General features: G+C 37.6%; 3 protein-coding genes across 5 annotated transcripts; 1 reads left to right on the forward strand and 2 right to left on the reverse strand.

Annotated features, from left to right (window-relative positions):
* Positions 1 to 5,593: 5,593 nt before the first annotated feature.
* Positions 5,594 to 6,316, reverse strand: LOC117619903. The gene has a single exon (XM_034349963.1). The coding sequence runs from the start codon at positions 6,314 to 6,316 to the stop codon at positions 5,594 to 5,596; it is 723 nt and encodes a 240-aa protein (XP_034205854.1).
* A 7,752-nt stretch (positions 6,317 to 14,068) lies between these two features.
* On the forward strand, positions 14,069 to 16,974 carry LOC117616252 (pentatricopeptide repeat-containing protein At2g37230). Its single transcript, XM_034345500.1, has one exon. It carries the CDS (start codon positions 14,221 to 14,223, stop codon positions 16,465 to 16,467), a length of 2,247 nt encoding a protein of 748 aa, XP_034201391.1. The 5' UTR covers positions 14,069 to 14,220; the 3' UTR covers positions 16,468 to 16,974.
* Positions 16,975 to 17,846: 872 nt separating this feature from the next.
* LOC117614856 lies at positions 17,847 to 24,644 on the reverse strand. Of its 3 annotated transcripts, none has more exons than XM_034343773.1 (6): positions 24,250 to 24,644; positions 23,825 to 24,017; positions 23,443 to 23,529; positions 21,473 to 21,871; positions 19,918 to 20,065; positions 17,847 to 19,154 (listed from the first exon to the last, which is right to left on the reverse strand). In XM_034343773.1, exons 1-6 carry the CDS (start codon positions 24,318 to 24,320, stop codon positions 18,127 to 18,129), a joined length of 1,926 nt encoding a protein of 641 aa, XP_034199664.1. In that variant the 5' UTR covers positions 24,321 to 24,644; the 3' UTR covers positions 17,847 to 18,126. The 3 variants fall into 3 exon arrangements, with proteins under 3 accessions (XP_034199664.1, XP_034199665.1, XP_034199666.1); XM_034343774.1 differs by having other exon boundaries at positions 23,825 to 24,022; XM_034343775.1 differs by lacking the exon at positions 23,443 to 23,529.
* Between the last annotated feature and the right edge of the window lie 2,000 nt (positions 24,645 to 26,644).

The following is a 26,644-nucleotide window of genomic DNA, read 5'->3' on the forward strand; positions in this document are numbered from 1 at the left end:
CGGACCAAGTGAATGATTTATATTTGTATTAGACGAAATGTGGTTGTTATGAAGATTAATGACATGTTATTGATGTTTAAAGATTCAGTTTTTGAATATTATTGTGTTTTTGTTCATGTCCTCCGATGAGCTCTTACTATGTCCAGTGGTAATTGAAATGAAAATTTGCTTGGTTTCATTCGTCCATGAAATTTGGAGACATGTTAATTTTACATCTTCTCCCTATTTATAAATTTTCAAAGACATTTGATAAAGTATGAAATTTTGAGTTATGTGAAGAAGCAATGACTTTTACCATGTAAAATGGCCAGTTTAGGGTGAATTATGCTTTAACAGAGATTCATTTTTCAAATCCTCAGGCTAATGCAGCATTTCCAGCAGTTACTCTGTTGTTTCCATTACCAGTAATCATTTCCAGCAGTAGCCACTTTTTCCAACTGGTTAATAGGGGCACGATTTTGTACACTTTTGTAACTGAAGGATACTTTAAGCACTTTGTTGGAACAGAGCAAATAGAAAGCAGCGTGTAAAAAAGAAACATAACATTGCAGCCAATTACATTTCGATACTGAATGACAAATATTAAAGGGTACACTAACTTACATAAATACTCATAATTCCACACAGAAAAGAACATTTGATTGCAAAACATATTATGTGCTCCCTCTTAGCAATACCACGATCTCCCCAACCAAGTGAACAACGGTAGCCATAATCACTCGGTCGTACTCGTCAGCTTCTTCTTAGCAGGTCTCACATGCTTATGGCCACTCATATCCCTAGTGATATAGACCAAATAAATCTTCAGCAATATTTGGAATTTTATTATATATATATATATAGACCATAAACCATTCACTAAACAATGTATAGCACATGTTATGTTACTTATGACTCACATGTCAGTTTTTTTTTGAACACATTACTACGCCAGCTCTTGAATGTAAATCGACATGATAAGGAGCATTTACTGATTCCCTGCTTGCTGTGATATTGACTGCTTATTGAATAATATGTCCGCATTTTCAAAATATAATGTTACACATTATAACACATGATGACTTGCAATACATAGTCCCAATAATTATATATGAAGCAAATGAAACTGATATTTGTGTTATTTTAAATTAGATAATGACATTAAGGGAGTATATGTGCAATACCACGGTCACCCTCAACCAACTGAACAGCGGTAGCTGCAATCACTTACTCGGATCGGTCGGCTTCTTCCGAGCAGCTTTGACGTGGTTATGCTCATTCATGTCACCCCCATCGTCTAGTATCTCTCTCACAGCATCCGGGGACACATAGTTCCAATCATAACTTGTATGAGTTGTTGCCGCAAATGCTCGGAATTTGTCGAATCCTTCGTTGAATGCCAACTCCAGTTCACTATGGTGCTCTTCGCATCGCATATGGTTCATCAAACAACCTTTCATTTCATCATTCATTACTGTATCCAACTCCTCAGCTTTCAGCTTCCTTTTATGACTCAGCTTCAAGTACTTGTTCTTTTGGGAGAACGCTTTGTTCACTCTAATGTTAAGATCAGCCAAAATTGCCTCGTCTTCAACACATTTCTCGTGCCATGAATTGATCAGTCTGGAATTATAATCCAGCTTGGCATTGACTGCATGTATTGCCTCTAATGGATCATCGGAGTCCCCCTCACTCCCAAATGATGTTGAAAAAGGAAGGGGACGGCGAGTAGAATGTGGAAATAGAACCTGCGACTCCAATTTGTCATCTTCGATTGTATTGTTGGCGCCTGAAGAGGTTGACATGCTTGAATAATCCTCTTTGTTTTGGGAGGATGAGGATTGCATATGCAACTTCGTTTGAGAAAGGGAAGATAGGTTTATAGACCAACATATGAAAGCTTGTGTGTAGTGAACAGATGTACTTTTTGGCGGGAATTTTTTGAAAAGAGGTGTCAGGTTTTGCTTTTGAAGCATGTCAACCTCACACTCTCCTTACACCACTGATAGTGGTTGAAAGAAACTCAATGGAAGTGACATCTACTTAGTTAACTCAACCAAACTAGTTAGGATTAAACTTATATTGTATCAGACCAAAAATTAATTTATACATTGTCCACCAAATATTTTTGGCGGGAAGCCTTTTCTTGGTATTACTATCACCCCTTTCATATAAATTCTCCTCCCCCACAAAACTCACTCCTCCACCGAATCTGTCTCCATCTACTGATACTCTCTCAACCAAACAAACTCATTCCCCCCAAAGAATGGATTTACTAACCAAGTTTGATGTGAGCATAATAAACACCCCTCCAAACAAAGACCGCCTTCGACACGCAAGTGAGTCACCAGACAAGCAATGTCACATTCCTAGACAGAATGACCATTTTGTTGGAAGTTTTGAGTCCGAAAGAGTTGTTGGTTTTTGGAAGGAGAGGCATCTTCAACTTGTTGATGAAATCCAAAGGGCAAGGGCACGTTTGGAATTTGTTGAAGGCCAAATTGAAGATGACAAAAGGCAGGCCAATCTGGAATGGGCGAAGTTGCAGCGCATGAAGCGTAGACACAAACGACTTCGGAGTGTAGCTGTTACAAAATACAAGAACTCATCTAATGCAGTGGAGTCAAAGAAGCGTGTGATGCAAGCTGGATTCGACTACTTCCGATCCTATGCAAAACTCGTCGTACCGGTTTTGATTGGTCATCTATTACCGTTTCCGATGTCACCAAATATACTCAGCAAGGGAAGTAACCATTTTGGTTCTCGTGTTTGAGCAGAGGCAAATCAGTGGAATTGGAATTTTCGTTACAGTCTGCTTTAACGCTATTTTGATGCTAACTACTATGGAAGATTTAAACCTTAATATTTTGATGTCCTTAATTACAAAAACAGAAGATGCAAAGAGCCCATCTACTTCAGTCATATGTTGCTGCCATGTCCATTTTTTTTTGATCACGTATCAGATTTGGACATGGTTGCATCATATGCAATGTTGCCTTTATTTATTATATGTTAGGACAAGGTTTATGGAAAACCTTTTGTGAGTGCGTTTGTGACAAGGTTATGGAATTATTATGTACCATTTATATATTGTTTTTTGTACTGGTTCATCTCCTACTATTTCTTGCTTTCTTTATATTTTATGTTTGTGGAATCCCTCTAAAAGTTAACATATACTGTGAAAAAAATGCAGACTGAATATATAAACACTCATATAGACTAGGACAAATATTCATTAAGGGTTTTAAAATTGCAAGACGAATGTGAGGTTATTGAGAAAAAGTATGGCATTATTTTATGTGATTGGACATGATTGAAAATATATTACTGATTCCCAATGCGGCGTCATATGGACAACTTATTGAATACCTCTGACGTGTAACCAAATCTCTAAGTGCAGTTGCATGTGGACAACTTATTGAATACCTCTGACGTGTTTAAAACTCTAGGTGCAGTTGCATGTGGACAACTTATTGAATACGAAAAGACGTCTTGAAAGGTCTAGGCGTAGTTGCAATGATGGCTTCAAAGCATGTGCAATTATTATTTATGTTCAACTTTTATAACAAAACATATTATTGTATATAGTGAAACTAATTATTGTATTATTACAAATTATATATCGAATATTATCCGAAATATACGTGTTAACGTGAATTAGGGTTAAGAGGAAAGTGAGTTATGTACAAATAATTTTGATTTTGTCATTATCCGGGCAAATTTTGGATTTTCGTATAATTTATTACCTATTTCCACAAATTGTTGCACTAAAAAAGCCAAAATAATAGCAAGAGGACACCTGGCGCGATCTCAGCCCGTCACTTATGACTACTTGCACAAGTGTACGTCAGTGAACATGGCCACATCCTCCCTTTTTACCCTAAATTATTATTTTATTACTTTTCCTTACAAAAATCAGAACTAATTACACAAAAAATATAAAAAATATCCGAAAATTGCTACCATCTCATTGACACTCCATCTCCCTTGCTGAATTCTCCGATTCATTGTTACGCAGTTTTAAAAATTATTCCGAACATTAACGGGAGATGCTTGTTGAAGTAGGTTATTGAAGTTGAAGTTAACAAACATCAATACTTAGGGTTAAGAGGAAAGTGAGTTATGTAAAACAATTTGGATTATTTCATTGCAAGACGAATGATTTATAGGTTCTCCTAGTTTTATGACGTCACAAGGAGGCCGGAGTAATTTTTGGGGCATTTTTAGGAATTTCCTACTATTTATTACCTATTATCAAGGATTTTTCCACTAAAATAGCCAACCCTAATTCCAAAAAGACACCTGGCGCAATCTCAGCCGGTCACCTTTCACCACTTGCACAAGTGTACGTCAGTCAACATGGCCACATCCTCCCATTTTACCCTAAATTATTATTTTATTCCTTTTTCTTACAAAAATCAGAACTAATTACACAAAAAATATAAAAAATATTCCGAAAATTGCTACCATCTCATTGACACTCCATCTCCCTTGCTGAATTCTCCGATTCATTGTTACGCAGTTTTAAAAATTATTCCGAACATTAACGGGAGATGCTTGTTGAAGTAGGTTATTGAAGTTGAAGTTAACAAACATCAATACTTAGGGTTAAGAGCAAAGTGAGTTATGTTAAACAATTAGGATTATTTAATTGCAAGACGGATGATTTCTAGGTTGTCCTAGTTTTATGACGTCACAAGGAGGCCCGGGTAATTTTCCCAACCTTTTTCATGAATTTCCAACTATTTATTACGTATTCTGATGCCTTTTTCCACGAAAATAGCCAACCCTAATTGCAAAAAGACACCTGGCGCAATCTCAGCCGGTCACCTTTCAGCAGTTGCACAAGTGTACGTCAGTCCACATGGCCACATCCTCCCATTTTACCCTAAATTATTATTTTATTCCTTTTTCTTGGAAAAATCAGAACGAAATACAAAAAAATAAGAAAAACGACCCTAAAATTGCTACGAACTTATTAAGATTTCATCTTCCTATTGAATTCCCTGTTTCATGTTTATGCTACATTAGTATGTTCTTATTATTTATCCACAATTATTAGAATTATTATGATATTACTTTTTACGCTGTCCCTTTGTTAATTATATTGAGTCCAACTTGTTCTTCAATTTGTTAATATCTGTGTCATTTTTAGGTTTAAGGGATGTTTTGAAACATAAGATGGAAATATACAAGTCATCCATTGTAGTCCTTCCACAAAAAAAAAGTAGGTTATTCAACGTCAATCAGTGTTCAACTTTTGCTTAAGAAACGTGTAACCAAATCCTTCATTGCAGAGTGGGAAAATGTCATTCCCAAGCACCGGTGAAAAGACACCTATTTACTCCATGCATGACTTTTCGTTTACGAAATATGAAGATTGGGGTCGGTGAGCAAAATATCTGTGTCAATAAAATATCAATCCTAGCCGTCTATGATGTAAGTAATAATTCCCCTATCTAATAAATATTATACATTTATATATAAAACGGTTTATGACAAAATACCAACTTTTAAACAACATTTATACAACATATGTACAACGTAGCCAGCCAACCTAGAAGTGAAGAGAAGCAAGTCCACAATGCATCAAAACCGTAAATTCGTACTCAAACTAATGCAAAAAAACGTGATTCCCTCGCACAACATACTCACGCATCAGTTTGGACCAAAAAATACTCTCACGGTGCCATTTGCATCGATTGCAACAAGTCCAGAAGGCAGGATTTATCTTGTCTTCACTAGGCCAGCCTTGAATAACAAAATACCATTCATTGTTGTTACAAGCGCTGCAGCGATTAAACTTAATCTTCCCATAGTCAAACATATCTACGATATGTGTTGCAACACATGTTGTGTTTAATCTTCGTGTCAAAGCATCCCTGGTTCCTTTCATATCAATGTTGTTACGCTGATTCAAAGAACACAAGAATTGTAATGCATCCTCTTTTGACTGACCAATTTCGGACATACCAAGTAGTCCAACTACATAAGCCGCTTCCATATGGCCTGCCGTGGCTGCAGTGCGCATCCCATACAACGCTTCCACCTTACCGTGCTTGAAAAAAATATCGAATGCTTCTCTAAATATGGACTCAGGGTTATCGCAAGCCCTGCATTGTTCCAAGAAATGCTGGACCGCAGGTCTGGCACGGTACCAGATAGGATGGTATGGGTACTTTGCCATTGAAATGGTGTTCCACACTTGTGGACTGTTTGCCAAAGTTTGGAACAATGGGCACACAGATGCCATACGGAAGAGATCTTCCGATGATTCGGTTGCCACGTATAACATCACTTGAAACCAAGCGGACTCCGGGATGAAGGCTTGGGGCATATCCAAATGGACATGCTTCCTTCTCTTTCCTCCGATTGTAGTGAAGTGTTTCGAATTCATTCAATAGTTTTTGGAATGGAACGATTTGAGGAGTGGCAGAGGTGCAAAACGAGAATATTTGGGGTACACGTTTTGTTTTAGCGGATGATTTATAGTGTTTTGAAAAGGTGTTTCCAGGTGGGATATTTCGAAGTTGACCGTTTTCAAAGACACTGAACCGAAGTGAATTAAAACTGAAGACAAAGGAAGGGAAAACGTCAAAACGGTGCATACAGAGTCAGACAGTCAAAAAGTTAATTAAATCGCTGTTTGCATAGCCATATTTGGGATTATCCCACTATCAAATTCATTGATACAAATGTGATGGATTACTGACTAGTGACAGAAGGTCCCATCATATACTTTTCCATTTTCCCACACCCAACTACCCCTAGTAATGTTATTAAAATGGAACCAATAATTACGGATTCTTATCCAACTAGTTGCCTTAATGAAATATAAATAAAATAAATAATTTTAAGCACTGTCCCCTCATTTTTCAGAAATTATAATTGGTAGTGAAGTAGTTTATTTTGCTTTTCGGGCTAAGAGATGTCACAATGCTGACGGTACATGTGTCGACATCGTGACCAACCCACCAAATTATCCCAAAAAAAATAAATATAACTCGATTTGGGCAGAGATGAGAGAGAGATGAGTTACAAGTTTAGGGTTATGAGTGAAGGGGTATGAATCACAACTATGAGTGAGAAGGTATGAGTCCGAAGAGGTTTCAGTGAGAAGATCTGAGTGAGAAGAGTTACAACTGAGAAGATTGAACATGTCTTCGTCTTCATCGCCCGCTCAAACAAAGAGGTGTCACTATTGTGGAGCTACAATGGTGCTTCGGGTTTCAAAATCTGAAAAAAAATCGAGGGAAGCCATTCTGGAAGTGTCTAACCTCCTATGTAAGTTTTAATTTAAAGAATATGTATGTGGGTGAAAAGACACCTATGTCTAACTCTGACGTAATTATTTTCCATATATGATGCCTGCAATTAGGGAGCCACCAGTTGCAATGGATTCGAATGGGTTGATGTAACCTCCGCTGAAGCAGAACATCAAGATGACACGTATGATGCTAGAGTGCTGAACATGCTGAAGTCCATTAAGGACTTGGTACTAGTTTTATTAGTTGTATCAATTGTCATTTTATTTGTTCTGTTAATGATCATTTAACTGCACGGTTTCTCCTAGTTTGTGAAAGTTCTCCCGCACAAGACATGTTGCACGCACCACCAATGAGACCCTAAACCCATTTTGTAATATTTGTTCTTCAAATACGTGGATTATTATGAATTTCAACAAATGCATTAATTTGTTTCAAAACACGCAAAAACGTTCCAACACTTAGTTTCAAAAACCAAGTAATAACGAAGACGATAAAATCCCAAGACAGGGCCAATACGATAAAATCATACGAATCATTAATTTGTTTTTATTGCTCCGATATTGAAATTTTATTGACAATGTATTGATGGTTGACATGTTTATTGAAGGATTATTTATTATTATAATCTCATATTTCGCAAGTTATTGACCAAATAGTGAATGTTTATTGAAGCGAAGAGGAGTGTTTCCTTCTTTATTATTAGTAACTGCATGTATTTGGCATGTTATAGAACCGATATTGAATGTTTATTGAAGGTTTATTGATAGTTTGCTGAATGTATATGGAATATCATTGCCCCAATATTGGATGTTTATTGGGGCCACAAGTATCACTCAAGTAAGAATGAAGGGGGGAAACGGACCTTATTCTTTCTTTTAGTAGGAAGAACAACTGTTCAGTTTAATATCGTATTCAATACGACTTCCTTATGGTTGGTGTACTTGGGGACTGAAGTATAGTGCATCGTTATTGCATGTCTATTTTGTGTATATTGCATGTCTCTTTTGTGTATATTGCATGTATACTGTGTGTATCAAAGCATGTCTATTGTGTGTATATTGCATGTCTACTGTGTGTATATTGCATGTCTATTGTCTGTATATGGCAGGCCAATTTTGTGTATATTGTTTGTCTGTTGTGTGTGTATTGCTTGTCGAAACGCAAGTGAATTGTTGTTCATTTTGGTGTATATTGTCTTTCTTTCTACTTTTATGGTACTGAGCTGCCGACAACCTTTCGCATATTTAGACACCTATTATGATGCAACACATTGCGATTAATGGTGGCTTGCATCAACAATGACATATGGCATTGCAATGATGTAATACACTTAAAAGGCCATGTTCAAATCCCAATTCACATATGCAGTCTTAACATTCCAATTAAATGCAGTTTGGTTAACAAACATGTAAATGTCATGGAGGAGTTAGCGGTACAATTCGAAAAGACCCGTACGAGAATATTGTGTATTTACATTAGTTTGAGAAAGGACATTCCCAAAACCTTCTGATGTACCATTTGTCATCTTCAACCAATATCATGGGAAGTAAGCATCTCCCCTTGTTATCTCCGCAGCCAATTTCAACCGAAAAAAAAGGCATGTTGTGCGAGGTGCAAGTAGCTAACGGAAGCTGAGCGCTGAAAAGCTCAATGTACTTTAACACAAACATGCCACAATCGCCTCTGAAGCAAAACAAGAACTCGATCAATTCAACTAATGACATTCTAACGTAATTGACAATTCAAAGTAATAAAAATAAATAAAAAGTTGTGCTTACTCATTAGACTGTTGTGGAACATCCACACGCTCTATTGGCCACAGACACCACCAATCTCGGCTGCAATTGTTTGCATAAACACCTTCTTCATAAAAGTCGATGGTGTTGAGAAGATTTGGAAGCGTAATTGATAGCGGGGCGAGTTCTTCCTTTACGATGTCATCTGGAATTAGTGAAACCTTTGAATCGTACACTTTGATTTCACACAATACCAGATCAATCATTACAGCCACCCAATGCTTGTGCTTCGTCAACATAAATGGGGTATACACCTTATAGACGTTCTGCCAATCCATCCCACACGGAGGAACCTTCCCATTTACAACGTTTAGTAAACTTTTTCTGATTTTCCACCCAACCTGCTGTTTTTTCCTTTTATTCTCCGCAAAGCAAGTACTTATGTGATTCTGTGAAATACAAAACAATCAATGGTTAAACACCTCCGATAAAGGTGTGTATGGAAAATGTGTAATTATTAACGGCACTTGGTCAAGGCCGATGACATACCATAAAAAAAACATCGGTGGTTGTCCAGTCAGCTATTTCAACATCCTCCAACTGTTGTTGTCGCTTCCGCATGAGATACAACCCCAAATCAAGGTGCTGCAACATGTTTTTCTTGTCAATCTCATAATCTATGGACATTAAAACAAATGCATAATCAATTACACTTACATCTCCTTTCAGCCAACCATCAGCTTTCACGAGGGAAGCCAAGAATTCAATCTCAGCTTCCACGTTTCCAAATTGCATCACCAAACTATGAATATAAAACAGTTTTAGAAAATGGCCAATATTAAAAATTATATACAGTCATGCTTCTATCTTATAATTGCAAGGGACTTACTTTGGGTCCTGGCGCCATTCCCAACAAAGTTTCAGCAAATTAACCAGATCATCATGGGGAATCGCCTTCATTGGGTCTAACGTCTTCAGTCCGGTTGTCTGTGCCGCAGTTTTTGGAACCAATTCACTGGCTTCAATGATCTTCCACTTCGGAATGATCCTCTTCCTTTTCCTTAATTGGACCCCTTGTGCGGAAGCTTTACCGTTATGATTCAACCAGACGTTCAACTTAGATAGCACAGCTGTGTGTTGATCCAAATCAATGTCCCGGATACTAAACTCAAGCTGTGTCCCCTCCGTGCTCTCGCCAATGTCACCCCCAAGCAACATGACTTCATTATCTTCTTTCTCACATTGGTTTTTTTGCACTTCCTTTTCCTCACTTCTTTGTCTTTTCACTTCCTTGCCCTCCTTTTTTTTCCTTTGCAGTTTCCCTCCCTTACTGCTTTTTCTTTTCACTTCCTCTCCCTCACTGCTCTGTCTTTGGGCTTTTTTCCTTTTGCTACTTTTTACTTGCACTTGCTCTCCTTCACTTGTTTTCCTTTGCCCTTCCTCTACCTCACTTGGTTTTCCTTGCACTTCACCCCCTTCAATCCCCTCCTCTTCCTTTTCCTCTCCCTCATTTGTATTACTTGGCCCTTCACCCCCTTCAATCCCCTCCTCTTCCTTTTCCTCTCCCTCATTTCTATAACTTGGCCCTTCACCCCCTTCAATCCCTTCATCTTCCTTTTCCTCCCCCTCATTTATGTTACTTGGCCCTTCATCCTGTTGAAGTAGGTCATCCATTTCCGGATATCCCCCATATCCTTTAAATAGATGTGAGACGACACAGCGATTCGTCCTCTGTTTCAGTAAAGCTAGGTCCCTCCTTACTTCCTGCTCAAACTGAGGACCTAAACATTGGTCCAACAGTTTTTCCATCCGTATGACCTTTAAGTGAAGGACGTCTTTTTCCCGCTTTACTTGAAACAACTCGGACCTCAACAAGCTTACCACCTTGTTCAACTCATCAAGATCACCACATGAAGAAGGAATTGACTCTGCCGAGACAACCGCAGGGCGATCCTGTGGCCAACTCCAATATGGCTGTCTCATTTCCTCTTCACTCGGACATAGCGGCCGCAACTGAACTGACTGTTTCAGAATACAGACAATAGTCATATTAAATCATTCTACTTTATAATTTCATTCAATCTTATCAATAGTTCCAAGGGCTGCAAACCAAACCTCTTTGCTCTGGAAAAAATAATTGTTCAACTTTCTCATCTCTGGAACAGACGTAGTAGTTCTCCATCGCAAAATACGCGGGACAGCGGTCGGATCAACAACCTTGCAGTAATTCAGGTCCGCCATTCTTGGAATTAATTCATATACCCAAATCTACACAATTCAAAGGACAAAAGTCATTATTTATGTTTTAAAGATAAACAAAACATAACTGACATGAACATTATTACCATGTACCTGGAAAGCATACGTGAAACCTTTAAAACTCCAGCCACTCCTTTGCGCTTCACCATGCTTATCCTTCTTGCCCTTCTCATTTCTCCGGCTTGTTCCCGTTACCTTACTTTTCCCCTTCCCTCTTCCCTCTTCATTTTCAAAGCTTTTCACATACTTTGTTGGTGCAGAAAATAGACTGTCTTGGGTTTTGTCAAAGGACACCGAACCCCACGGATACCTGTTGAACGCATCCAAGTCCTCTACAAGGGTCAGGTAATTTAGATTGATGTTCAAATGTTTGTCCCTTCCCAAAACCACTAACTCAGCAAAGTAAACAAGAGCTAGCTTGTAGATGTCATCTTCCTCCTGTGCACCTCAGAAATGCTTCTTCTAAAGCATTGCATGTAATTCCTTCGTCTATAAAATATCTTTTCTGAAGTCTGATTTCATCACTCTCTCCACTGGAAACTTCAGGCACTTCCCCAAAACGAAGCCCTGTGATCAAACAGAAATCCTGACGAGTGAACTGAGCAACGTCACACCCTAATAAGAAACTCAGTCCATCCAAGTCTTTCACACCCTGCCCCGCTACTCTACGCAACACAACCCCATGCACAATCTGCCCGCTAAACTGAATCTTATCTATATTCAGAAGATGGCCAAAGCATGATGTCTTGAATTGTTCTAATTGTTCTGCACTCAACTTCGCTCGAAGTGCAGCTAGAGATGAATTTGCATGTGAGCAGTTGTTCACCCGTGACGAATATGCCTCTGCCTCTGGCCATACCAGCTCCACGTTGGATCCCATTTCCTCAAATACAATGTGAAATAACGTGAACACATATACTACCATGTATTTGCACAATCACAACTAGTCAACCAGGCACATTACAAATTTTACAAAGTACATGAGCATAGGGATTACTGATCACAGGCTTTAACATCATCAACGCAATGTGACACATTTTGTGCAAATACATGTTAATGCAATGCTTATGTGAATTACAAACAATTTCACCTGTTTTATTTATGGATCCATACTCGTGTGAGTGCAATCTAGGCAAGTTCTGCACTTCACACACATCACAATTATTGTCATTTCATACACAACACAAACTACATAAATAAGAAATATAGTGGAAGGAAGCAAAGCAAAGCATCTACTCTGCTATCTGCTTGCTAAGCAATTGTCAGATTTCATCTTTCTTTCTAGCTTTTTCTTCAGTCAGCCACAATCGTCATAGATCAACCTTTATTTCAAATGCTTTGCACTTTTATTCATCAGTTTATTATTATCTGTTCTCATTTATCATAGCCAAATTTAGTAACAAATGAAATACTATTTATTTCAAATAATATATAAATTCTAGCGCCAGAGAGGGACTCTGCACTCTGCACTCTGCACTGCTTCAAATGTGGAAGTTTTTGAGGGCCTCCTCCAATTCAACACCATTATCTTATTCATATCATTATTGACATGTTATTGACATGTGATTGACTTTATTTTCATTCGTTTTTTAACATATACCCAAGCAACAATTAACATGCAATTCAAGCACAAAGAAGAGATGCCAAATCCAACAACATTGATGGTACAAATTGGGGAAAACCATTACTCTAACCCCAAACTCAAATTCCATAAATTACTCATCAAATGCTTTGCACTTCTATTCATGAGTTTATTATTATCTTTTCTCATGTTTCTCAGGCAAATTTAGTAACAGAGGAAATCATATTTATTTGAAAATATATATATATATATATATACATATTCTAGCGCCAGAGAGATAATCTGCACTATGCACTGCTTCAAATGTGGAAGGTTTTGAGGGCCTCCTCCAATTCAACACCATTATCTATTCACATCATTATTGACATGTTAGTCACTTGTTATTGACTTGATTTTCATTATTTTTTTAACATATACCCAAGCAAAAATTAACATGCAACTGAAGCACAACGAAGAGATGCCAAATCTAACAAAATTTATGGTACAAATTGGGGAAAACCATTACTCTAACCCTAAACTCAAATTCCATAAATTACTCACCAAATGCTGGTTATTGCAAGGCGTCTGTGTGGGGTGTTTCTGTTTCTTTGCTCCACAAATGGAACCTACCACTTCCAACGAATACAGCTTCTCTCCTTCCCCTTCAACTGCTTCGCCCCTTCACTGATTTGGAATCCACACTTTTCCCCTTCTACTCAAAATAACTACTTTTTCAGGGTCTGGAGAACGTGAGTGGCGAATCGTTGCCTTCAACTGTCGTTAGCCGTTGCCTTCATTGGTTTCTCAGACCTCTGGGTTTTAGAGAGAGAGTGTTTTCTGTTCAGACTTCGAATTTGCCTCTTCTGCTTCTTTTTCGGTCCTGTTTCCCTCTTCTTCTTCTTTTGGACGTGCTGGATATTCAATTCGGGTTTGGGTTCCCCACCTACCCAATTGTGAAACTTAATCTCAATTCTCCCCAGCCCTTGGATTGATCTGATGGCTATAAACTGAACCCCTTATAACTTACCCCTTATAACTTAGCCCTCATTATAGTCTAAGCGTTTTTTCTTTAGGTATATGTTGCTTACAGTTGCTCACTTCTACTACGTCCCTCCCTCCCTCATTTGAGCAAGTAACTAATTTGAAAGCACTGCTAAACCAGCCCTTGGAAATATGTAGAAATGGTTTTTGCCCATGATCAACCTTTTTGAACAATTGGGCTAGAGCCTTCAAAACGCATTCTTATGTTTGTGTGGCCCAAATCAAATGTTTGAATTGAAAAAGCCCATATTTCTTTGAATCCTGCTTAAACCCTAACAAGTGAGAACGACAGTCCTCGCGCTCTGTGATCTTCACTCTCACATTCTTACACTCCCACAATCCCTACTTCCCATTTCACACATTCAAACCCTTTGCCATGCCATCAATGGCTTACATTTCTCTCTCTAAACCCTTCCAATGGCGACCTCGACCCTCGAACCCTCAGACCCTCACGCTTTTCTGCCTCTTCAGCTCAACCGAAGCCGCAACCGGAGCCTCAACCGAAACCCCAAACCCGCAAGATGGATCAGTGACCCCGACCCATGTCCCAAAAGCTAGGCAGCATCGAACTCGAAACGCAGAAAAGATAGAGGACATCATCTGCAGAATGATGGCGAATCGGGTCTGGACAACCCGGTTACAGAACTCGATCCGGAATTTGGTACCCGAATTCGACCACAACCTTGTGTGGAATGTATTGCACGGCGCTCGGAGCTGGGAGCATGCGCTCCAGTTCTTCAGGTGGGTTGAGCGATCCGGGTTGTTTAAACACGACCGCGAGACCCATTTGAAGATCATTGAGATTCTGAGCCGAAATTCGAAGCTCAACCATGCCCGGTGTATCCTATTGGACATGCCCAAGAAGGGTGTGCAGTTGGACGAGGACCTCTTCATTGGGCTCATTGATGGCTATGGTAAGTCTGATAAGGGTTGCATTATTCAAGAGTCTGTTAAGTTATTCATTAAAATGAAGGAATTGGGTGTGGAGAGAAGTCTCAAGTCCTATGAGGCTCTGTATAAGGCTATCTTGCGTTGGGGTCGGTGTATGATGGCCAAGAGGTACTTTAATGCCATGTTGAGTGAGGGAATAGAGCCCACTAGGCATACTTATAATGTTATGATTTGGGGTTTCCTAAAGAGCCGGAAGTTAGAGACCGCCAAGCGGTTTTTTGAGGATATGAAAAGTAGAGGAATTTCTCCTGATCTTGTTACTTATAACACCATGATTCATGGGTACATTCGGGTTGATAAGATGGATGAGTCTGAGCAGTTGTTTGTAGAGTTGAAGGGGAGGAATATAGAACCTAATGTGATAAGTTATACCACCATGATTAAAGGGTATGTTTCTGTTGGGAGAGTTGATGATGGTTTGAGGTTGTTTGGGGAGATGAAGTCTTTTGGTATTAGGCCGAATGCTGTCACCTTTTCGACTTTACTTCCGGGGCTTTGTGATGCAGAGAAAAAGGATGCAGCTCACAAGGTGTTAATGGAGATGGTTTCGAAGTATATTGCTCCAATTGATAATTCAATCTTTGAGAGATTGTTATCTTTACAGTGCAAGTCTGGGGATATGGATGCAGCTGCTTATGTGCTCAAGGCAATGATTCGGCTGAGAATTCCTACTGAGGCTGGTCATTATGGTATCCTGATTGAAAACTTTTGCAAGGCTGGGGTGTATGATCAAGCAGTGAAGTTGCTGGATAAGCTTATTGAGAAAGAAATTATTTTGAGGCCTCAGAATTCTATTGAGTTGGAGCCTAGTGCTTTTAACCCAATGATTGAGTATTTGTGCAACCATGGGCAGACAGGGAAAGCTGAAGCCTTTTTCCGGCAGTTGATGAAAAAGGGTGTTGAGTATTCAGTTGCCTTCAATAATTTGCTCCGTGGGCATGCAAAAGAAGGGAATTCTGATTCTGCTTTTGAGATTTTAAGGATCATGAATAGGAGAGGGATCCCTGGAGAAGCAGATTCTTACATTCTGCTCATTAAGAGCTACCTGAGTAAAGGTGAACCAGCTGATGCTAAAACTGCTTTGGATAGTATGATTGAAGGTGGGCATATTCCGGAGTCATCGCTGTTCAGGTCAGTGATAGAGAGTCTATTTGAAGATGGGAGGGTTCAAACTGCAAGCCGAGTAATGAAGAGTATGGTAGAGAAGGGGGTGATGGAGAACATGGATTTGGTTGCCAAGATTTTGGAAGCCCTCTTTATGAGAGGTCATGTTGAGGAAGCACTGGGACGAATTGATCTACTTATGCAAAGTGGGTGTGCCCTTCAGTTTGACAGCCTTCTATCTGTTCTTGCTGACAAAGGGAAAACAATTGCCGCTCTCAAGCTGTTAGATTTTTGCCTTGAGAGAGATTGCAGTGTAGATTTCTCAAGCTATGATAAAGTGTTGGATGCTCTCTTAGCATCAGGGAAGACTCTTAATGCATACTCAATATTGTGTAAACTAATGGAGAAAGGAGGGATCACCGATTGGAGTAGCACTGAGGATTTGATTAAGAGCCTAAATCAAGAGGGTAACACAAAACAAGCTGATATCCTCTCCAGAATGATAAAGGGAGGAGAGAAAAGCAGTCAGGGAAAAACAGGGAAGAAACAAGCATCTCTTGCTTCCTAATTTGCCATATCTCCATAATTTCTGCAAGCCTTGCAGGATGGGTTGCGGGACACCCTGAAAATCACTGGAAGAAGTTGCCCATTGGTAACATTGAACTTCTTAAACTCCCTTTTTTTCTCCTGGGATGGATGCTGTGCATTTAAGAACAGGAGGGACAGTGCTCAGTCAAAGTGATACTAAGCCGGATTAGATATTAGCATGTAGAGTAATTAGGGAGCTTGGTTATATGTTCCAGCGACCATCTATTTTGCTCTTTTCTCTTAAAATTTTGGGTTAGTCTAAATTTTCCCCTTTATGCCCTCTTTCATTGTCACCAAATTCAAATAACACAGGTCCTGTTTATAATTCTGCGGTTGTTACTGTATTCTCAAAATTGATGTGCCATTGTATTGGGAAGTGATCTATCACTTTTTCTCTTTTTGTGGGCAAACTGTGTTTGGTAGCCAGATGGATCATAAAGAACACAGGTCCTGTTTATAATAACATGCATCCCTTTGTTGTTGTTTACTTGTTCCCATCCGTTCCATTATGAATGCATATATTTAAATTGATCGATGTCATGCTGGCAGTTAGAGTCGGGATTGGAAATTGATCGGGTTACTGCTAATCTGAAAAAAGATAACTTGGAATGATTTTTCTTTCTTTCTTATTGCACACTTTACCTGCCAATCTTCACGTAGAAAGCTGTCTGCAACACCTAATTTTCGTGGCTTACAGATCCAAGTTCATTTAGTTGACATGAAGAGGTTTTTGTTAGGATCACCTGGATTCTACTACTATATTGTCTTCCTGTGAAGGAATGAATTTTAGCCTAGCCTAATATCGATCTACTGGAGGGTGTATAAGGCCTTAAAATTTATGATTCCATTAGAAGTTGGTCGTCAGTTGAGAAATGCTACCACTTTTGTTGGACATTTCTGTAGTTTTAGACCTGAACGAGTGGTTGTCTGCGGATAAGAAAGTTAGAGGACTTTCGATCAAACCAGAAATTTCAGAACAGGAGATCTCGTAGCATAGAAAAGAAAGGAGAAATCGTTTTGATTCGTGGTGGATCCCTGGCAACTGAAGATAGTTGCAATGCCGAAGGAAAAGTAAGGACAATGTGCCATTGTCATGGTCTTGCGACTGGTTTGGATATGTACCATTGTATACAAGAGAATATACCAACATGTAGTGGAGATCGATGGCTAATGGATGCACCCTACGTTTTTTACTTGTACTAATACAGCCCTTTAAAAATTTCAAGGGAAAAAGACTTCCACCCTTTTTCTTTGTTCTTATGAAATCTTTAGTTCCGGAGTAAATATCTTAGCTACAACGGGACCTCCCCTTTATACAAATTAAAAAACCACCCAATTCAACAGGAAGGTCAACTTGAATACTGTAATGCACTGCAGACCATCACCATTCAAAATTAACATAGATTTACATCATTGACAAATAATATCAATCCATCGTTCAACTGTGATACTATCACCATAAAAAACTGACAAGAATTTACATCATTGACAAAGATTTTACACCACAAAAACCAACTAGCTCTTAGTCTATTGGCACTTCTCTTCCCAATATTGGAAGATGTCCCAAGTTCCAATCCCCTTTCCCCTAGTGAGAAAAAAACAAGGTAAAAAATTTACACCACAATCTTCACAAGATACTCTAACCTTCATGTTCCCCATTGATCTTAATGCCAGCCTCCTCTTTGCTTAAAACATGTTTTCCATTGCATCCATCTGTTACAGTGCCCAGAAGATCTGTCTGCTTCTCAGCTAAGCTTGGTTTTTCAGAACTGTCAACTGCAGATGGATCACCGCCTCCTATGAGCGAACACACAACCTCATTATCTATTGCACTTTGTCTCTGTTCACCTTGTACACTTATGACAGCTTTATGATGAGTCTCATCTCTCTCAATGTTCAATGAACTAACAGCATTCTCAGCATTAGATATTAAAATTTTCAAATCAGCTTTCTGGTTAGGTGAATCCACTTTGTCATCTTTAACTTGCTCATCCTGTCCGTTCCTAGAGATAACTGCTTCATCTTGGGCCAGCACTATTGGAGTGCATCCCAACTCAGCAATTACGCTTCCTTCTTCAGTCCTAACCTCTTGCTTTGATGGAAGTTTGGCATCCAGGCTACAGCTCACACCCTTAATCTGTCTGGATAGCAATGTGCCATTAGTTGGAGTGTGCTGACTCATCAAAGGGAGAGCTGTTGAAGACCCAGGGTGTACGGCACTGGGTGTGACATCAGTTGGTGGAGGGGTGGAAAGTGTTATACCAGCCAAGCCGGTACGCATATGTAAATTAGGATGAGGCTCTGAGTGGGTAGACATACCACCAGGTAAGGACGATTGGATAGAACCACTTGTAGGCATGATATGGACAGCATTCTTTGCCTGAGCAGCCTTGAGCAGTGATGCAGCATCTGAAGGAGAAGCAATGCGTGCCCCAGCAGCAACCGCAATGGCTCTTACTATATCATCATCATTGCAATTAGGTTTTGTTAAGGTATTCTTGGAGGTTACTTGAGATTTTGTCGTGGAACCCAATAATTCCATTTGATATGGTTTTTTGGTTGGTTTAAGGTCTTGCTGAGACTGCGGTTCTGCTTTAGCACCAGTAGTAAGCACAGGGTTGCTCGTTGCAACTTTTCTAGCAAACTTATTGTGAGCATTTGTTCCAGCTGTTTAAGAGTAAGGAGAAAACAAGATATGAATAAACATACATAAGTACTAAAATAAAATTTAAAAAAATATCAATTAAAAATCAGAGTACATAAAGCAGTCAGAAGGTTCACATTTATTTCAGTTTGGCTACATCAGCTTTGGTCCATTCTAACTTAGGTGCCAAATTTTTCAGTGAAGATTTCCAAATGGGGAAACAAATCCTGGTTAATAAAATCCCAATCATAGGAAAGTGAGCCTTGGATACTGCAGCAGCTACAATATTAAATACATTGCTTGACAGGTGAAGCACTTCCATATAAATTTTAAAAAAAAGAAAAAAAAGAAAAAAAAGGGCTCCTTGCTTACCTGTTAGGAGCTATTTTCTTTGCGCTTTTAATGAGTCATTTTGTATGTGTCAGATCTGGTCTGCAGGTGAGGGGGAATTGGCTCCTTACAGGTAATAAGCCAAGCAGTGTTCTAAACTAAAATGGTAACAATAAGTCTTCTTTAGCATTAAGAAAGACTAGGAAGTCTTTTTCGTAAGACTTTCAAAAAGTCCTAGTCTCTAACAATACCGTTCAGTAATAACGAAAAGTATCCATCTTGTCCTTAACCTTAATGGAAGCTGCCACTATATTAAGGAGGAAACATGAAGTTTAAAGGTAGGACTTGAGGGTCCCCTAAAAATATCACAGGACTTGTTTGGTCCTTTAGAAGCAACATATGAATTATTAGTACTTTTCTGTAAATTGAAAACAGCATAATGGGGGAGAGAATCACCAGTGCCAATTGTCTTAGCTGTTAGGTTTGGCATATTGAGGGCTACGGACAATGAATGACGAGCGGCCAACTGTGCTTCTGAAAGTTGACCACTCGAGTTGCCTCCCAAATTCAACTCTTGATTCCTCTTCTTAATAATTGCCCACCTCTGTAATATACACTCATCAAATTAGTAGGAAAAATCATTGGTGCAAATTCATACCTCCAAACACAACAAAAAGAAGAGAGTAAAAGTTGGAGCACAGGTCGAGTTTTAAATTAAGTACCCACTAACTCAGAAATAAATAAATAAAACAAAAAACAAGAAAAGATGGCAACAAATTATTTCCAAAAGGTACTAGCAAATTTTTAATTTTTATGTTTAACAACCCTCATACTACATGATTCACAAGATTTTCATATTTAGGTTACAAGAAAATCCGTTGCCGGGATTTGAACCCGGGAAAACTGGGTAAAACCCAGACATCTGACCGAGCTAGATGACAACAGATTGCTGTAGTATTATGGTCTCTGTGCTTCCTTTACATTATAATCATTTCATTATTTATAAACTCCCACAAAATGGTCTACCCTAACCAATCAAAATCTTGCAATCATGAAAGGCACATTGCAAACAGTTTCTCATGTTATGTTCTATAAGTTCTCTTAAAAAAAACTTATAACTAATGAGATTAAAGACTTGATTTACCCCTTGATAAGTCTACCACAATAGATCACATTCACAAAATTTTATCTAAAGAATAACCATAGAATGTATGCCCTCAACCTAGGTTTCCCTAACATTAAATAAGATAACAGAAATTCTACAATTTTCCTTATACCAGCACATTGACGCATGTGCTACACATGAAATATAGAGTATAACAAAGAAGTGGCATAATGTTATACTTTTAATGGTCGAATAAAAGAAGACTAGATTGAAAAGAAAACACAATCAGATATTCAAATGGCGTAATGGTCCACTTTTATTTCATTTTAAACACCATTTAAGAGCGGTCTACTTTCCACTTGAAATATTTTTATGTTAATTTATTTCATTTTTAAATGGCATTTCAAAGTTAGTTTTAAGTTTCTAAAGTCTTCTTCTACTCTTTAATGACGCTTCAGTATTTATGGAAGTCATTTGTTGTTCAACCTAAGCTTGTAAAAGGTTAGCTCTCGTAAAGCAAATTTTGATGAATGAAAATTAATTATTGCTGAAAGGTCTACTGCCTTGAAGGCTGTGTCTTCATATCTCCATCTATACCTTCTCTTTATTTATCTATTTCTCTGCAATACAGCAACCCCGGATTATCTTTTTGTTCTTCTTTTCTCTAAATTTCTTCTGGTTACTCAAATTTCTCTCATCAACCCACCATACTCATAAGCAGCACAGAGCTTATGTGATCCCACATGACATGGTGCATTTGTATTCTTCTCTTCTGAGGAAATTCTTATGTCAATTTGGATGCATCAAATTACAAGGTATAATATAAAGAAGAAAATGAAAAAGTAACCAAAAATCAAAGAACAAGCACCTAAGTTTCAAGAATCACTTGGGGTAACAGAAAACAACCTGAGATAGCTGACCAGCTGTTCTGTCCCCTTTGAAATCTGCTCTTAAGATATTTGCCCAATTTCCTTCACCACATTTCTGCACAGCAGCAATTAATTCAAAATCCTCAGCCTCTGACCATTTTTTTCTTTTCTTTCGAGGAGCCATGCTATTGCTAGCCGATCCATTTGCATCACCTCCATCAGCAGTTGCCACTGACGACGTTGTTGCAGAAGGAAGGGGTTGTTTTTTAACAGAAACCGGAACTGTAATGTTTTTCCCTTGCATTGAACAAGTTGGTTCTGAATTTTCATGAGTTCTAGATGGCTGGCCATTGGGTATATTTATGGTCAATGGAGCCTCTACCGTTGTGCCGTTTCGATGACTTGAATCACTTGGTAAACCAGAGGCAATTAGAACCTAACAAAACAACCACTCAAACAAGATAAGTTGGCTAGATCAGTGAATTAATAAGGTCAAAACAATTGAGATAGTATAAATTTCATAAAAACATGTCCACATATGTGTAACCCGTGATATACCAACCTAGATCAGGAAGACTCAATAATGTTTCATGTTCTGCGACCTTGGCGTGGACCAGAAGTTGGGACAAAATGGATTTAAGTTGAAACCTATGCAGATTCTAAACTAAACACAGCTACTATGAGGCCAACTTCATATAGAAAATGCCGACCGTATTAAAGTGAAACCTTTTAAACACAGTTACAATATACCGAACTACCATTTGAATTCCTGTGTGCATGATTCACCATTACGCTTGTCCATTAATTGAGGCCATCTTCCCCAGCTAATGAGCATATGTCAACAAATTTATTCAAATAGGAACCCAGGTTTTACAATCTCAAAAAAGACTTTTTAGTCCAAAAATAAGTTCCACAGTAATTGGCTGGGATATTAATATTTAATTTATTCAAGTTCATTGTGTCAAGGTTTGAATTATTTCATTGCTTGACATGAGCTTTAACAATGGGCCATGCATCCTTCTACTTGGTAGTTTCTAAGATTTGTTACGGTGATGGGCATCAAAAGTTGATCTTTGAGTTAATTTTCTGTGCCAATTAGGAATCTAAGTCAAAATCCTACTACTATTAGGAAAAGCTAAGAAAGTAAATAACTATCTATGTAATCCTATCAATTAGTAGAGTCTTAATTAATGAAACTAAGGTTTGGTTTACTGAAGCAATATTTTTCCCTTTTCAAAGTTATTGTTCACAAACCATGAACAGCAAAAATTTGAGTGCTTTTCTTGTATTCTTGCAACTCCAAATCAGGATTTCTTTTAAACCAATTAAACTGTAAACCTGAAATTTCTTCTAGATCCTCTTTTTTTCCCAAATAGCTTGTCAAATAAATGCTAGAACCCTAAAATTAGCCACTCCACAGTAAATTCCAGTAAGCGATTTTCCTCTTGGAAGCTACCCCATATTTTCTCTGCTTATCTCACTCTTACAGATCCATTAACTTAACCCAACCCAACATATAATCAAACTTAAGGCCAGTTATCTAACCTGTCCAACGTCAGTATTACTCTTTTGACTTTAAATTTTAATTAGTACTTCCTTACTTTTTGTAGCCAGATATGCATAAATCAGACACAGAAGTTACTATCATTTTCTGAAAACCACCTTAATCCAGTATTTGTAATCCTGGACTACCTCTTGATGTTGGTAACATGCTTCCTCCAACTTCTGAACACTAAATCTAAATATTAACTTGCTCAATTCTTGCAGGAGTGAAATATCTCTGTAAAATACTCAAACTGGGAATGATAAAAAGGAGATTTTCCAAAGAAGCAGCATAGCCATTTGGATTTCCATACAAAACAGACAAAGTAGCTTCAACTGGGAACTGTAATTAAAGTCAACAGATCATCAGGCATGAAACATTCCATAACAAGGGTTCACCTGGAAGATCTGAAATAAGAAACCTAAAGAGAGGCATTTATTAAGTATGAAATTATTTTTTTATACCTTCACACATGCTGCAGCTTCTGTTGAAGCTTCACCACAAACAGCTGGAAAAGCTTCCAATTCATATTCTAAATCACTATCATCATCCTGCCAGCGAAATTTAACATCTCTCACAATATGGAAAAGGAAAATGTATGTGTTATGTCCTTTGTTCTCCTTTTGCACTATAATACAAATTCTTTTTAAAATACACACTAAACAAAAAAATAATTCAAGTGCTGGGTGAACTCAGAAAAAAGCTAGGTTTAATAGAAAAACTCTATTTATACAATTTTATCAACTTAAAACATTATGTAAAAGAATGCAGAAAACACCACAAACTACAATTCAAGAGGAAAAAAAGAAAAAAAAAAAAAAAAAAGAAAGAAAGAGGGAAACAGACCAAGGGTTGAGACCCATTGTCGAATTTGTCAACAAGAGCTTCCCGATAAGCTAAATGGCGCCAAAGCATCTGATACTCTCTGGCATTGGAGATCCCAGTTGAAGTCTTTGCCACCAACCGAATCCAATCAATCTTCGCCTCTGGCCAATGCGCCACTTCCTGTAGCAATGCCAACACAGTCGTTGCCGTGCACCTGCCCTTTAAAAAACAAAACAGCCCATTAAACCCAATTCACTATTAAAAAAAACTTGCACCTATCCAAAACGAAAAAAACCATTAAACCCAATACACAGGAACTCCCAAAAGGTAAAAAAGGAAGATGATTTTGGCACTCTAAATATCACTTCCCATACTCCTCAACCCAAGAGTGCCAAAATCATCACAAACACACACATATTGCAATAAATGAGAGGAAAAAGCGGGACCTTTGTAAGAGAGTGGCTGTATCTTCTTCGGTGATAGAACATTTCTTAGGGTCTTTGGTTTTCTCAACCATTGTTTTGCTTATAGTGAATTTCAGATTGCATATTATGAAATATGACAAGCCAAATTAGCCAATTTGAGTGGTTTAGCCAAAACTTGAGTGGTTTAGCCAAAACCCTAAACCCTAAACCGTACAAAGGGGTTTTAGAGAGAGAGGGCTTTGACCGGAAGAGAGAGATAGAGAATGAGAGTAGGAGGGACAACAGAGAAGAGTCAAAGAGCGTTGAAGAGCACACGCACCTACGGGTTATTTGGTTGAGAGAGAGAGAGAGAGAGAGAGAGAGAGAGAGAGACTCTCTACACTCTCTAGTCCAGTCAGAAGAAAAAGCTTCTATAATCTATTGATGGTATGGGGAGAGTTGTTTGTCCCCTTTTTCTTTTCTTTACGTATACATTTTTTAGTCAACGCAGTTTCGCCCATTTTTGAATTTTTGCACTTTGGTTGAGTATGGGGGGGTATTTCAGTAATTAAAAAATATGCATTTTTTATTTATTTTGTCATTATAACTCCTCAAGCACAAGTAATGTTTCTTCGTGCAACAAGTAAAAATGCATAAAATGCTATATAGAGGAAGGTGACTAATCAGCGGATTATTGGGCTAGTTCACTTGTATAAGTAAGGTCATTTCTAGCCATTGGGCTAAATGTAGTTCATGACTAAATATTTAGCCCCTCAAAATATTAATTTTTTAAACAACACTTGAAAACATTTAAAAAGGTGACCACATATTATTTATTTATTTTTTTTAAAGGATAGGTTTCAATGGTTTGACCTCCAACGGTCATGACTAGTAATTTTTGATAATTTTTTTACTGATTAAAAATATTTAAAAAGGTGACCACATTTATAATAATAAAAAATAGTTGGGTTTCAATAGTCTAACCTCCAATGGTTATGACCAATAATTTTTTATAAATTTTTCTTAAACAACACGAATTGAAAACATTTAAAAAAGCTTTTAAAAATATATTGATGACGTCAACACTTTTATTGTTGGTTGTTGGATATGCATTTGCACGAGATGATTCGTGCTTTTACCCACACTTGATAATTTATCTTCTTCAAAAGCACATGTATGGGACCCACAAAAAATTTGGCCTAAGCCAAAGCTGGGCTAAATGTGGCCTGGTTGGAGGGCTAAATGGCCAAATGCGGCCCTCCAAATTTGGCCACAATTTTGTTTAGTCCATAACTAGAAATGGATTTTGCATTATTTTAGGGCTATATTTGAGATATAGCCAATGACTGGAGATAGCCTAAGATCATACATTGTACTCTCTTGCCAATCAATATAAAGAAGCTTTTGTTCAATCATTCGTTACCTCGTGTGTTGCCTTGTGAGATTGTTCTCTTTACAACTATTTTATGTGTTGCCATTTATTATTTGTTGCTTGCACAACATTAATTATTGTGTGTGAGTTTGTTGCATATAAGGTACTCATATGGCCGACTTGCTACTCATGAGTGTCCAATGCTTGATGTCCTAGTGCAACTACCTAAACAGTAACCTTTTTTTTTTTTTTCGTTCTTTCTAATGGCGAGCCCCTACTTTTGCTTGTCCTCAAAAGTTTAGGGCTCGTTTGTTATACAGAACTGTCTTGATATGAACTATGTTTAGGGATTGTCTTGGCTTGGCTTGGCTTGGTCTAAGTTGGATAACATTTATCCTGCGTTTGGTGTATGCTTGGACTAGGACTAGATTTTTTTATTTTTTCAAAAATATCTATATATATGTATATATGTATTTTATAATATATATAATATATATGTATATATACATACATATAATATATATATATATAACATATATGTGTATATACATGTATATATGTATATTATAATAATATTATATATTATAAATAATATAAACATATATATATAAGTGTATATAGGTGTATATATGTATATTATAATATACATGGGTATAATACATATACATATATTTTATATATATGTATGTATATTATAATACATACATGGGTATAATATATATATACATATTATAATATAATATATATATATATATATTACATATATACATGTATGCTATTATTATAATATTAATATGTATGTGTATATGGGTATATTATAATAATAATAATATACGTGTATATATCTATATGTATATATATTATATATGTATATGTGTTTATATATATATACATGTATATGTGTATATACGTGTATATATGTACATTATAGTATATGTGTATGTAATAATAATAATAATAATAGTAATATATGTTATTAGTATTACAATATAATATATGCATCTTATACATTGGTGAATATAGGACTAGTTAATCCTCCATTTCTACATGGGCATAGTAGTCCCC

Source organism: Prunus dulcis, chromosome 1 (assembly GCF_902201215.1).
Source record: "Prunus dulcis chromosome 1, ALMONDv2, whole genome shotgun sequence".
NCBI lineage: Eukaryota > Viridiplantae > Streptophyta > Magnoliopsida > Rosales > Rosaceae > Prunus > Prunus dulcis.

Bases quoted from the DNA above. Each gene is read 5' to 3' on its own strand.
- LOC117614856 (XM_034343773.1), bottom strand. From the start codon at position 24,320: ATGGTTGAGAAAACCAAAGACCCTAAGAAATGTTCTATCACCGAAGAA. The intron at 21,872-23,442 runs GTATAAAAAAAT...TTGTTTTGTTAG, and splicing joins AAGCTGCAGCATGTGTGAAG to GTTCTAATTGCCTCTGGTTT. The intron at 19,155-19,917 runs GTGATTCTCTCC...ACTCTTAAACAG, and splicing joins AGCTAAGACAATTGGCACTG to CTGGAACAAATGCTCACAAT.
- LOC117619903 (XM_034349963.1), bottom strand. From the start codon at position 6,316: ATGCCCCAAGCCTTCATCCCGGAGTCCGCTTGGTTTCAAGTGATGTTA.
- LOC117616252 (XM_034345500.1), top strand. From the start codon at position 14,221: ATGCCATCAATGGCTTACATTTCTCTCTCTAAACCCTTCCAATGGCGA.